Source organism: Lissotriton helveticus, chromosome 7 (genome assembly GCF_964261635.1).
Source record: "Lissotriton helveticus chromosome 7, aLisHel1.1, whole genome shotgun sequence".
Lineage (NCBI taxonomy): Eukaryota > Metazoa > Chordata > Amphibia > Caudata > Salamandridae > Lissotriton > Lissotriton helveticus.
The window spans coordinates 661,117,807-661,132,017 of NC_136068.1; the positions used below are offsets into that span (position 1 = coordinate 661,117,807).

Below are 14,211 nucleotides of genomic sequence, written 5' to 3' on the forward strand. Positions count from 1 at the left end.
ATGCTAACACTCTATATGTTGGGATTCCAGCTTTCCACCTCCATAGGCTACAACTGGTAAAAAACCAGGCAGCCCGCCTGATTTTCCACCAGCCGAAACATCAGCATGTTACCCCCCTTCTGCATAGCCTCCATTGGCTCCCTGTTACCAAACGCTGCATTTTCAAGTTTGCTTGTACCATCTTTAAAGCCTTATCAGATCTAGCCCCTGTCTTTATTTCCTCCTGCTTGACCTGTTATGTTCCCCCCAGAGATCTCCGCTCAGCATCTCTTAATTTACTTGTTGTTCCCAAAACCAGACGGAAAAAGCATGGAGGTCTGAGTTTCTCTGCCATGGCCCCTTCCACCTGGAACTCCCTCCCTCTAGCGCTTCGCCTCTGTCCCAGTTACGACTGCTTTCGCAGACTATTAAAAACCCTTCTGTTCCACTCTGCACCTTCCGCCCAAGTTGCCATTTTGTCATGAAACCGCTTGGTGAACGTGCGCAGTAAAAATGCTTTTAACGTAACGTAACGATAGGGCCTGGACTGGAAGTTCAGGCTGGACTGTTTTTATTTGCGCGGGGTCAACACTGATTTGTATATTGTTGATTCTTGCCTGAGATTGTATGATGGCACACTAAAGTATACAAAAAAGTGATAGACACAGTGCTCAAATTAATGTCAGCAATTATTCGGGGCACATCCTTGCTCATCGTTATTTTGCATACTATAACACCTGAGTTTGGAGCCAGCCATATGCAAATCAGTCTCGACCTTACTCCAGTGGGAGCAGTCCAGCTCGAACTGCCAGGCCAGGTTCTCTCACAACCAGAATTCATTTAACCCAGGACCGTTTTCGCCCTAGTTAAGGCTCAACAGCTAGATATAGGGGCATATTATCAAGGGGGGCGATAAGCACTTTTCGCGGGTTTAGCGGCCGTTTTCGGCCGCTAAGCGGCAAAATTTCTATCGCCCTATTATCAAGCTGTCGCTAACAGCAGTTAGCAAGAGCTTGAAGGCGATAGCGAGCGGTTTGGGTCCTGCTTTGCATGTTAGCGATATTTATCGCTAATGACATGCAAAGTGGTCGTACCCAACTCGTTAGCAACTGAAAGCAGTCAATAACGTCGCTATCGCCTATTCACAAGGCTGGCCTAGCAATGGAAATATTCCCGCTATCGCCAAAAACTAACGCTTGCTCAGACCAGTTCTTAGTCATGTTATCCAATGGGAGGTGGATTACATGGCTAAGAACAAATTGTCTCTAATGCGTGAATATCGCTGTGTTCACAGCGATATTCACGCTATCGCCGGAAAAATTATCGCTTTGGAGATAAACGTTGCTACTAGCAAGTTATCTCAGCGATAATTTCCGGCGATGCTTAGCGATAAAAAATTTGTTGCAAAGCCTAGTTAGCGATAAATATCGCTACTCGTTGGTAATATGCCCCATATTTTTTTTGTACGCTTTGGTGTGCCACCCTAAGTGGGTAGGTGTGCCCACCCAGATGTGAGCACCAAGCATACTCTGCCAATGGAACCAAGCTGAACCTTTCTGATGGGTGTTTGCAAACCCAAAGGCTCCCAATTGTAACAATCTCTGGATTGTGTGAGTACTGGATGGTATAGAGGGACCCCACAGCCCTTCCAGTTAATAACCTCATGGCTTCTCTCTTGTGCCCCAAAGGAGTACCTTTCTATGGGCTTTATAGTGGAATGGGCACAACGATCGTTGACCAATATGACCCAAGTTACTCCCCCAAGCCCGTTCAAAGTCCGCCTCCTTAACTAAAGAATGGTGATGCCATTCTCCAAGCGGGCAGGAAAACTGAGGTGCCACCCATTGACTCCAACCTCATTACGATCTTTCCAGACTAAACCCTCAGGCAACAGCACAAACCCTTCTCTGAAGTCAAGCAAAAACTCAAAGCGATTAGGTTTATCTACATGTTGCTTTTCCCACCAGGTCTCAAGGTCCTGCACAACATTAAAGCATGATTCTGTGATGTAACTGATGGGGCATTGGACTGCTTGCAGGTAGGCAAAACCATGGGCACCCTCTTCTGTCTAGAGAAGATCGTCTTTGTGACAGCCTATCATGACAGATGGGCTGCTTTGGTAGACGTTGCTCCCGCCAGGAGAAATATTGAATAGGAGAAAATGTGGCACGAGACAAAGATCCACACAACCCTGAAGACCACTGTAATGACATCCCAGGCCAGACCATGGAAAATGCTTATTCTAACTGACAGTGTTCCTCCTGTGTATACATTTACCTGTTGATGGACTGGGTTCATATCTGACCGCAGATGGTAGAGGAGCTAGGTGCATGTGTCGGGATGTGTGCACATGTGGTGCATCTTCCTTACTTAAGCAGAGGGTCTTGAGCTGTGCTATCCCCACATCACAAGTGTAGCCCACATCTGAACTAGAGCCAAAGTGCTAAGCCATGGGTTCAACTTACAGTTCTAGTCATAACAATTTAATGGGCAACAGTTGCTTCTGGAGTAGAAGTGTGGGGAGGGGGAAGTTAATTTAAGAGGGGACAATATTCCCATACCTCAATGTAGGCTTCCCTTTGTGACATTGTGGTATCCAATTTTACCTAGTGACGTAAGCATAAGACACAGCCTACTTCAGTACATTCAAAATTCTTTGCTGGAATGTGAATGGCCTTAATGACAAGATTAAGAGGAGTACTGTCATACATTTTGTCAGAAGGCATTCCCTGATCATCCTCTTCCTCAAACAGACTGACCTAAAAGGGACCACATGGGTATTCCTTGGTAGATGGGTTATGACAGGGTATTTCATTCTGGATTCATGTCCTGCTCTCGAGGGGTTGCCATACTCTTCCATATAAACTCCTCAATTATAGTTCAAAAATCAAAAGAGGATCCTCTAGGCAGATATGTAGCAAACATTGGTCCTTGATCTATGTGTACTCCCCACCCTCCTCACTAGGCATCACTTTGCACACTTTCACTGATCTCATGGCCGAATTACCGCCTGAGAAACTAGTAATAGGGGGAGATTTCAATGCTGTTATGAACAAGCAGAGAGATGTATGATGAATAGGACAAGATAAGACCTACCATCCAACATGATTCTCAGATTGGAGTTCTACTTTAGGTCTCATTGACTTTTGGCATGCAAGGGGGGATAGGTGGAGTGGATACACTTATTGATCAACAGCACACCACTATGTTTCCCACCTCAACTACTTCGTCCTACCACAAGAGTTCTCATTAGACGTCTCTAAAATATTGATGCTCCTCAGAGGAATCTCAGACCATTCACCACTCCTACTGTAATTACAAAGCCTCAAATGCAGACCCAATTATTGGTGGAAGTTTATCCTGTGGTGGCTTATGTCTGACGACTTAGTCGCCTCGCTGCATGAAGACCTAGAAGAATCATTTTTGCCTAACCTCAAATCAGTGGGCTCTACAGTGACACTATGGGAGGCTGTTACAACTGTCATCCGCGGGTTTCTAATGTCACTCGTCAAGGCAGAATGCTGAAAACACAAGGCTAACATCATGGCCCTTGAGTTAGAGGTGCTGAACCTGAAGCTAGAGGTTGTCCAATCAGTATCCTCCCTCTACTTCAACAGCTTGAGATATTGAGGAATCAACTGAGGACTGTAGCAATAGATACTGCCAAGCAAGTGTGGCTGGCTTCCCAAAGCTGCCCATGTTGCTGAAAGAGATTCTCAACTGCAAGGCAGCGACTGCTGCCTTACAATCAGGAAAGAATTGGGCTACAACGTATTCCCAGTAGAACTGTTGTTTCAAATATGTGCCTCTGATGAGCCCCCATTTTCATCATTATTTTCAGAATCAACACAGAAAGGCTGTTTCCCCAGCGACAGGCAGATGACACAATCATGGACCTACATAAATCAGGAAAGCCTCCACATCTTTGCTCATAATTCTTCCAATTTCCCTCATCAATGTAGAGTCAAGGATTTATGCCAAAATCCAGGAGAATAGATTAATAAAAGACATCACCTCCTTAATTAATTGGGATTGCTTTGGCTTTAGGTGGGTCAGGTGGGCCCTTTTGTTCCAAGTCTTGGAAAAAATGACTCTCGGTCCCCGCTCCCTCGTCTACCTCTACATACCAAAATCCAGGACCCGAGTGGGAATACTATTTAACAAATGCCTATCCAATTCATTCCAGATCAAAAGGGGTACGAGAAAGGGATTCCCACTGTTCCTCTCCCCTTAACCACCGTGATTGAGCCCCTGGCAAAATAGCTAAGAAGAGACATGCAAAATAGGGCATTGAGTGGTGCAACCTCCCAGAAAACTGCATCTCTCTATCTATACAGATGATATGCTGCCTTTATCCTATCCCAGCACCAAGGAGGCTTGTACAGATAATAATAGTATATGAATAAGCAGCGGGACTGAGAGTAAAGAGGGACAAGTCCCTTTGAGTATTGATTGCGGGCACGATAGTAGAGGTGCCATGGCAACCAAAGCTTCAACTCAGAACAGACCATTTTAAATACCTAGGGATTCATGTTGCCTGATCGCCTCAGCAGACCTGGCATCCTAATATCCCTTTACTCATGGAGCAGCTCAATAAGTACCTGTACAGATGGTGGGCACTCCATTAATTATGGGCAGAATAGCACTCATAAAATTATAGCACTTTCTAAGCTCTTATATACTCTGCAAAACTTCCCACAGACTGTCCTGAGATCCCTCTTTAATAACGTACATGCCACAGTTAGGAAACTTCTATAGATGGGCAAGCAACCACGAATATCGGTGAAATGCAGGCAATCCAGATTTGAGGAAGGCCTTGCAATGGAATACATCCAGCTGTTCTTTCAGGCTGCACACCTTACAACTGTTAAAGATTGGATACTTGGAGATAGGTTAGACTTAGGGTATTGACAGGAACTAGATCTGATCTACAACAGGGGTCCACTGCATATATTATATCAAACTAAAACCCCAACCCACCTCTTTAGACCCACAACATCAAGGTTGCATGCTTGACATGCAGCCTTAAAGGTGAGTGGATGGCACTGCAAACCACGCAGGAGACTCTTCTCTGGTTGAGCAATTGACTCCCCTACAAAACACTAGCCCTAGCAATTAAAGGCTGAGATAACACCAAGATGTTTACATTGGGAGATGTGTGTAAGGGTGATGCCATGAAACAACATAAGGACTTACATAATGAGTATAGCCTATTAGGGGGGGCCAGATTTTCACATTCTCAAATTGCATCACATACTGTACCCCCCCCCCCCCAGGAGGAACTCCAGTATCTACCTGAATGTAACCCTCTAGAAGCCAAACTGATCTTAGTACCAATAGGGAAAGGCGGTATATCATAGTTTTATAGATCAGTGAAAACTAGTGCTTAAGAACTTTTGGTCCTTCTCGGGGCAACTTCAGAAACCGAACTAAGAACATTAGACAATGATAAATGAAAAGAAGTCTTGGCAGCTCCATACACCCTGACCATTTCAGCCCAAACCTGGCAAATATGATATTGCCATAGATTATATTATACCCCATATCAGCTGCATAACACCCACCGGTATGCGACTGCATCAGATCTACAATAGGTACTTTACTACACCTAGCTTGGGAATGGCAGACATAGAACATTATTGGAGATGAATCCAGTATTTCCTACCACATCACATCACATCACTTGGGCACTCGCTAGGTCTCGCACCCAAAGTGCATTTACAGGGGCTTATGGAGAAGCAAGGGGGGAACTGCACTAGCCTCACCCTTTTAGACCTTGGTTACCTAGGGCTAGCTGTACGACATTATGCGGCTTGCACATTGCGTCACTTTACTACTCGCAAAATGCAATTTACAACAGTGTCTCAGACACTATTAGCGATTCCTAATGGGGTCGCAAATAGCCTGCCTCATTAATAAAACATGGTACATTCCATTGTGACTTGGTATTAGGAAGGGAAGCCCCTTTTTAATAAAGAGAGTTGCAAACGCTATTTTGCGAGTCACCGACTCGCAAAATAGCATTTTTACATGCTAGGGCCCTTTTTTGCGGTCTCAAACGGGACAATTAACCGTTTGCGACTGCAAAAAAATGGTGGTACATCTGGCCCTTAATCACTAAATGTGATATAGCCAAACACTGGAGAACTCCACTCCCCCAATTTACTAGAATGGAAACAGGGAATGGACCACAGTTGCACACTCGAGAAGGCTGTTTATACAGCCAGGTGTTGCCCCAACAAACACAACAAAGTCTGGGGTTCATGACCTCGATACACTTTAGTCTGATGCAAACTTTACACACAATTGTTATATATCCTAGAGGACTGATGGAGAAAGTCATGATGGGTCCACTGACAACATTAGCTTTCTGCACTGCGAATAAACACTTTAGAACTCAATCTCTTATCGTATTGCACGTTACGATTACAGACGTTTGGATTAACTCATATGTAAATCATACTGTAATAACTTATGTGATCCATATAAGCCATGTTTGTTTTACTTGTCCTTCAAGAATTCAAAACAATAACAATGTTTAAAAGAAAAGAAATCAACAGCTATCTCTACAACCGTGGATGGTGCTTCATTAAGAAGAATGTGTTATGAACTCCTGATCAGAGAGAGTCGAACTCATACATCACTCAGATCTTTGGTGATGAGCAACAACTGATACTGAACCATGTCACAATAGTAGATGAGGGTTTTGCATCCTTTTAATAAAATAATTCTGTAGAACAAGTCAGTCAGAATAAAGTAGTACATTACTGCAACTTATGACGCTGTAACAAACCTATCTCACCTTATTGTTTGTTAAATACCCTTCCGGGTACATATTTATCTACTTATTGCTTTAGCTATTGAACTCATTGTATTAGTTTCTAAAGAAAATACTAAAATTCCCTATTTGACTTGTTGTACAGTATTTGTGTTAGTAGTAAACAAGATTGAAGTGATGCTTGTGATTTGTATAACTATAGGCATTCAAACAGAGAAGCATCCCAACTCATAATTCTTTTGCATATCATGCCACCTCAGTTTGAAATCAGTCATATGCAAATTAACCTTGACCCTGGCCCTCATGGGAACAGTCCAGCCTGAACTGCCAGGTCAGGTCCTTATCGTAATGGGGAAAAAGCAGCCTAGGAACAGTTTCCTCCTGATAAGAGCTCATCAACCAGACTTGGTTCCAGTAGGAGCGTGCGCATGGGACCCATGTCTGGGCATACTGTTGCCATGTAGGGTGGTACATCATATTCACAAAAGGAGATGGTAGGAATGCTTGCAATTAGTCTAACCACTGGCAATCAATCCGGGTAGCATCCAAACCCATTGTTCTTTTGTTCACTGTGCTACCTCAGTTTGGACCCAACTATTTGCAAATCAGCATTTACCCTACTCCTCATGGGAACAAGTTTTTGTATACTTCAGCGGGTCACTCAAAGAGGGATGGGTATACCTAGACATGGGTGCCATGCACATTGTTTTACTTAACCCAATCTATTCCTGGCTGATGAGCCTTTATCAGGGTAAAACCTGTCCTAGGCTGCTTGTGTTCCGAATCACGGAGGACCTGGCCTGGCTGTTCCCATTGGAGCAGGGTCAAGACTGATTTTCATATGGCTGGGTCCAAACTGTTGTGATATTGTGTGCAAATAATGATTAATTGGGATAGGGCCAGAGTAATTACCAGTGGCAGAGATTATTTCAAGCATTTCATCCATCACTATTTGCATTCTTCAGTCTGAAGAAAGAACGGCCATAAAGTAAAATAATACCCCTCTCCTAAATTGATGGATATATTTTCTAAAGCAGCATTTTTTGCCACTGGTTGGTTTATATAAGCAGCTTCTGTTTGTAGGGAAATTGTGTCCTTTTACATTGTAAAGATGGCGCACTAGTAAAAGCTCTAATGATATATCCTGGAGAAGTGTTCCAAAAAGATAGATACAAGATTTATTATAGCTTACCAATGTAGTGCGTAGGTCTCTGAGAGCCGTTTTTAATTCTTCCACATTTACGTCACCATTCTAAAAGAAACAATGACGAGGATGGATTATTGTAACGAAAAAGGTAATAAAAAACATCTAGAAAAAAATAGATTCATGCAACTATCATCCATCAGACAGTGAACAAGGACATCACAATAACTGCAAAGCTGGAACGGAATTGCACAATGATTCCCTGAAAGATGCTCAATTAGGCAAAACAGAATGATTCTCAAAATTCAGTGGTGGCTCAATTGTTCTAGATCATGGAACAGGTGGAATTTTACAGACAGACTGGCCAGTGTGTGTATGCACTGCGACTGAATGCATCCAGGCCAAGAAGTCATGTTCGAATCTACTGATGTTATATCCAAAGAGGTGCATGACCTGCCCTTTAGAAACCTGCAGCAGTGGCACGGGAATGGTTTTACTACAAAAAAAGGAGGAAGGCTTCGCTGTGGGCAACTATAGTTTGAGATATTGTGGATCTATAATGATAATTATGTATCGGGAAAGCTTTTGTGCATTAGGTCTGAGATTGCCTGGTAAGAATGAGTCAGCCAGTCGCATAAGCTACCATGTCAACATTTTGAAACAAGGAAGAGGGGAAATAAACAAATACAATCGGGGGTTGGCCTGAAGTCTAAAATCACCAGGACGTTATGTTCTGAATCATTTCACTTGCTTGCTGCACCTGTTTATTTCCAGCAGTCAATTCAAAGTGTGTGGAGAACAGAAGCTCTGTAAAGGCATTATTCTTGATAATTGGCATTTCAAACAATGTTGAAACAGACTATCAAAATGATTTAGTCCCGTGCCAAAATATTCAGAAACCTACATCGAACTGCATCGTCCACAAGGAGCTTTTGTGGACGATGGCAATGCCTCCTCCTGGGCGGTCTTTTCTGAGTATCTTGTATCCATCGGAAATGGCGATTGCGAGGTCGGGCGCAGAGTTGGCATTGGTCCAGGTTTATTTGAGGAAGGCAACATCGGGTGTGTGGGTGTTGAGGAGGTCTCAGATTTCTATGGTGTGCTTGTGTAGGGAGCGCATGTTGAGAAGGATACAGTACAGTGGTTTGTTTGCGATGACATCCGGTAGGCTGGGGGCTGCTGCTGGGGTCTGGAGGTGGGTGAAGGTGCAGTGGCAGTGTCGTCAGGAGATCAGGCTATGGGTGTCGCTAGGTGTCGAGAGCTGGCAGTTGTTGCTGCGTATGGGGTTGAGAGCACGGAGGGTGCTGGAGTCGGAGTAGAGGCAGGTTGGAGGACCAGGGCCCCTGGCGCTGGTCTCGGTCGGTTCTCAGACGGGTGCAGACGGGAGTGCCTTTGGTGCCCCAGTGGCGCAGCTGCCCAGTGGCCACCAATAAGTAGGGGTTGGGGGGTGGTCAGCTGGGAGGCGGGAGCAGGAGTGGGAAGGATATGCTGGAGGGGGTGCCAGGACAGCAGCGGCAGGGAGAGTGAAACTGTAAAAGAGAGAGCAAAAGAGAAAAGAGGGTGCATAAGAGAAAATAGAAAGTAAAAAGGGAAAGGCGAGATCAAAAGAGAAAAGTGGGAGCAAAAGAGAAAAGAGAGAGCACAAGAGAAAATAGGGCATAAAAGGGAAAAGAGAGAGAACAAGAGAAAAGAGGGAGCAAAAGGCAAAAGAGAGAGCAAAAAAGAGAAAAGAGTGCACAGAAAAAAAGCGGAACAGCGGAAGAGCACTCTGGACCACCAGGGATGAGGTGCAGGCATGAGCCTGCAGTTGGACAAGGGCCTCAAACCTACGGTAAAACGGAGAGTACAGGTCTCTCAGGGCAGCACTTAGTGGTGGAGCTGCGCGGGGTAGAGCAGTCACACTCATAGGGTGGAAGTGTTTTAAAATAAAATTTTATTTTAATATTTAAAAAATGTGTTTTTAATATGTATATTTTGTAATTGGTTAGTTGGATTATTATTCATTTTATTTATGAAGTGAATGTGTATGTAATTTTTTAAAATGTATTTAAAGTATCACATTTAATATGTATTAATATGCATTTTCGTGTCATGTTTGTGCGTAAATGTATAAACAATAGATTTTTAAACATTTATTCAATCCTATTTTGCTTTTTGGGTAGGTTGTTGAGTTTGTAGAGCAGGGTCAGAAGTAATTTAGGTATATTTTTTAATGCTTTAAATTAATCAATTATATGTTAATGTGTGAAGTTGTTCAGTAAATAGGAAAATTATCTACATATATTTTTGGGAACAATTCATAATTATTTCGGTCTTTTGTATAATTGTTGAATATATATTTAAAAATGTGTTTTATTTCTTTCTTTTAATTTTTGTTTGTGTTTGTTCTGTATTATAACTTATTATAATTCAATCAATCATGGAATTGATAAAGCGCACTACTCACCCGTGAGGGTCTTAAGGCACTGGCGGGGGGGGGGGGGGTTTGCTGCTACTGCTCGAAGAGCCAGGTCTTGAGGTACTTCCTGAAGCTGAGATGGTCCTGGGTCAGTCGTAGGTGACTGGGGAGGGAGTTCCAGGTCTTCGCTGCCAGGTAGGAGCAAGATCTACCTCCGGAAGTGGTTGTGCGATTTCGAGGGACGAGGGCGAGGCAGGTGGGTGGGGGTGTAGAACGAGAGGCGGCTGTTGAGGTAGGCGGGCCCAAGTTGTGGAGCGCTTTGTGTGCATGGGTGAGCAGTCTTAACGTGATCCTTTTGTTGACGGGGAGCCAGTGGAGGTTTCTCAGGTGGGTGGACATGTGGCTGTGGCGAGGGATGTCGAGGATGAGTAGAGCGGAGGCGTTTTGTATGCGCTGGAGGCGAGTCTGAAGTTTGGCGGTGGTTCCTGCGTATAGGGCGTTCCCGTAGTCCAGTCGGCTAGTGACGAGGGCCTGGGTGACTGTTCTTCTGGTGTCTGCGAGGATCCATCGGAACATCTTTCGAAGCATACGCAGGGTGTTGAAGCAGGAGGATGAGACGGCATTGACTTGTTTGGTCATCGTGAGGGAGGAGTCCAGGATGAAGCCCAGCTTGCGTGCGTGGTCCGTGGGCGTCGGAGCAGTGCCCAGCGCCGAGGGCCACCAGGAGTTGTCCCAGGTGGAGGGGGATTGTCCGAGGATGAGGACTTCCGTCTTGTCTGAGTTGAGCTTGGGACGACTATGCTTCATCCAGTCTGCTGCCTCTTTCATTCCTTGCTGGAAGTTGGTTTTGGCGGTGGCTGGGTCCTTGGTGAGGAAGAGTATCAGCTGGGTGTCATCGGCGTAGGAGATGATGTTGATGTTGTGTTTTTGTGCGATGGTGGTGAGGGGGCTCATGTAGATGTTGGAGAGTTGGACTGAGTGAAGATCCTTGGGGTACGCCGCAGATGATCTCGGTGGCCGCGGACCGGAAGGGGGGAAGGTGGACTCTCTGGGTTCTTCCAGAGATGAACGAGGTGATCCATTCCAGTGCTTTATCTTGGATTCCAGTGTTGCTGAGGTGGTGTATTAGGGTGCGGTGGCATACGGTGTCGAAGGCTGCTGAGAGATCCATGAGAATGAGGGTGGCGGTTTCTCCGTTGTCGATCAGGGTTTGGATGTCGTCTGTGGCTGCGATGAGGGCTGTCTCAGTGCTGTGGTTGGCTCGGATTTCAGACTGGGAAGGGTCGAGCGAGTTGTTGTTCTCGAGGAAAGCGGTCAGCTGTTTGTTGACGGTCTTTTCGATGACTTTGGCCGGGAAGGGGAGGAGAGAGATGGGTCGGAAGTTCTTGAGGTTCTTGGGATCAGCTGTGGGTTTCATCAAGAGGACGTTGATCTCTGCATGTTTTCAGCTTTCAGGAAGGTGGCTGATGAGAAAGAGCTGTTTATGACGTTTCGCAGGTGGGGTGCAACGGTGGTGCCGGCTTTGTTGAAGATGTGATGGGGGCATGGGTGGAGGGTGAACCGGAGTGGATTGTGCTCATGACGTCGACGGTGTCTTCACTGCTGATTGGGGTCCAGGAGTTGATGGTGATGGGGGGGTCGCAATTTTGGTGTTTGGTGGTGAAGTTTGGGGTCCGAAGCTGTCGTGCATATCTGCTATTATGCGGTGGAAGAACGTGGCGAGGGAGTTGCAGAGGTCTTGCGAAGGGGTGACGTCATTGTTGCTGGGGTTGGGGAGCTCTTTGACGATGCTGAAGAGTTCCTTGTTGTTGTGGGTGCTGTTGTCCAGTCGCTCTTTGAACAATGTCCTCTTGGTGTTCCGGATCTGCTGGTGGTATTCGCGGGTGGCGGCTTTGAGGGCTGTCATGTTTTCTGTAGTCCGTTCTGGGCGCCAGGTCTTTCCGAGCGTTCTGCAGGATCTCTTTGCGGCCTTGAGGGTGTCAGTGAACCATGAGGGTTTTCTGGTGGTGGACTTGCTGCGGGGGTTTTTCATTGGGGTGAGGTCGTCGACACAGTTGGTGATCCACTGTGCAAAGTTGAGTGCTGCGTTGTTGGTGTCGGGTGTGTTGGTGTCAGTAGGAGGGTTCGCGCTCAGTGAAGTGGCAAGCAGGTCCGTGGTGATTTTACTCCAGCATCTGCGGGGGATCCGGTGTGCGTGGTGGTGAGATGTGATCTTCTTGAAAGTGAAGTGTATGCAGGTGTGGTCGGTCCAGTGTAGTCCCGTAGAGTGGTTGAAGGCGATGTGGTTGCTGGCGGAGAAGATGGCGTCGAGGGTGTGGCCGGCGCGGTGGGTGGGGGTGTCCACAAGTTGCTTGAGTCCAAGGTTGGCGAGGTTGTCGAGCAGGGTGGTGGTGGCGTTGTCATTGTTGTTCTCCAGGTGGACGTTCAGGTCTCCTAGGAGGATGTATTCTGGTGAGGCTAGGGTGTGCGGGCTGATGATGTCGGTGAAGGTTTCGCTTAATTGTGTGCGTGGGCCTGGGGGTCTGTAGATGAGCGTTCCTCTAAGGGTGGTCAGGGGGTCGGTGTGGATTTGGAAGTGTAGGTGTTCGGCGGTGGGGGTAGTGTCTTCGGCGTTGGTTGTGATGCTGATGGTGTCTTTGTAGATCCCTCCTCCTGTTTTGTTGGCTCGGTCCTTCCGGGTGAATTTGTAGCTGTCCGTGGCGATGTCGGGGGCTGAGGAGGCGTTCATCCAGGTTTCCGTGAGGAAGGCGAGGTCTGGTGCTGTTGCGTCGAGGAGGTCCCAAGTCAAGTCAAGTCAAGTTAGAATTTATATAGCGCACTACATACCCAGAGGGTCTCAAGGCGCTTGAGGGAGGGGGGGAAGTTTACTTATCGTATATCCAGGTTTTAAGCTGTTTTCTGAAGGCTAGGTGGTTTTGCGTGAGGCGGAGGTGGGTGGGAAGGGAATTCCAGGTTTTGGCCGCTAAGTATGAGAGCTTGGCTTGGCTGGACGAGCGCAGCTGGCGGGTGGGGGTGTAAAAGGAAAGGCGCGTGTTGAGGCAATCCGGTCCAAGTTCGTAAAGGGCTTTGTGTGCGTGGGTGAGGAGACGGAACGTTATCCTTTTGTTGACGGGGAGCCAGTGCAGGTCTTTCAGGTGGCTGGAAATGTGGTCTTTGCGAGGGATGTCTAGAATGAGTCTGGCTGAGGCATTTTGGATGCGTTGGAGTTTTTTCTGCAGTTTTGCGGTGGTGCCGGCGTAAAGGGTGTTTCCGTAGTCCAGACGGCTTGTAATCAGTGCATGAGTGACCGTTTTTCTAGTTTCGGTGGGGATCCAGCGAAATGTTTTTTTGAGCATGCGTAGGGTGTTGAAGCATGATGATGAGACGGCGTTGACTTGTCTGTGTCGTTGGCCACCACGAATCGTCCCAGGCGGAAGGGGATGCTCCTAAGATGAGGACTTCCGTTTTGTCTGAGTTTAGTTTCAGACGGCTGAGCTTCATCCACTCGGCTACTTCTTTCATCCCTTCATGTAGGTTGGTTTTGGCGGTGGTTGGGTCTTTGGTGAGTGAGAGGATCAGCTGAGTGTCGTCGGCGTAGGAGATGATGTTGAGGTTGTGTTGCCGAGCGATCGATGCGAGGGGGCTCATGTAGACGTTGAAGAGGGTGGGGCTGAGTGATGATCCCTGTGGGACGCCGCAGATGACTTTGGAAGCCTTTGATTTAAAAGGGGGGGAGGCGGACTCTCTGAGTTCTTTCAGCGAGGAACGAAATGATCCAATCCAATGCTTTTCCTTGAATTCCGATGTTTCTGAGGCGTTGTATCAGGGTGCTATGGCAGACTGTATCGAAGGATGCGGAGAGGTCAAGGAGGATGAGGGCGACTGTGTCTCCGTTGTCCAGTAGTGTTCGAATGTCGTCTGTTGCTGCGATGA

The 14,211-nt window shown here is 46.5% G+C and overlaps 1 protein-coding gene across 1 annotated transcript in view; it reads right to left on the bottom strand.

Moving 5' to 3' along the window:
* Positions 1 to 14,211, bottom strand: part of LOC144769215 (uncharacterized) — a 222,402-nt gene that overhangs the window by 162,407 nt on the left and 45,784 nt on the right. Inside the window, exon 4 of the mRNA XM_078653256.1 lies at positions 7,950 to 8,009. Within this exon, the coding sequence (XP_078509382.1) occupies positions 7,950 to 8,009 (60 nt within the window). The remainder of the gene's footprint in view (positions 1 to 7,949; positions 8,010 to 14,211) is intronic.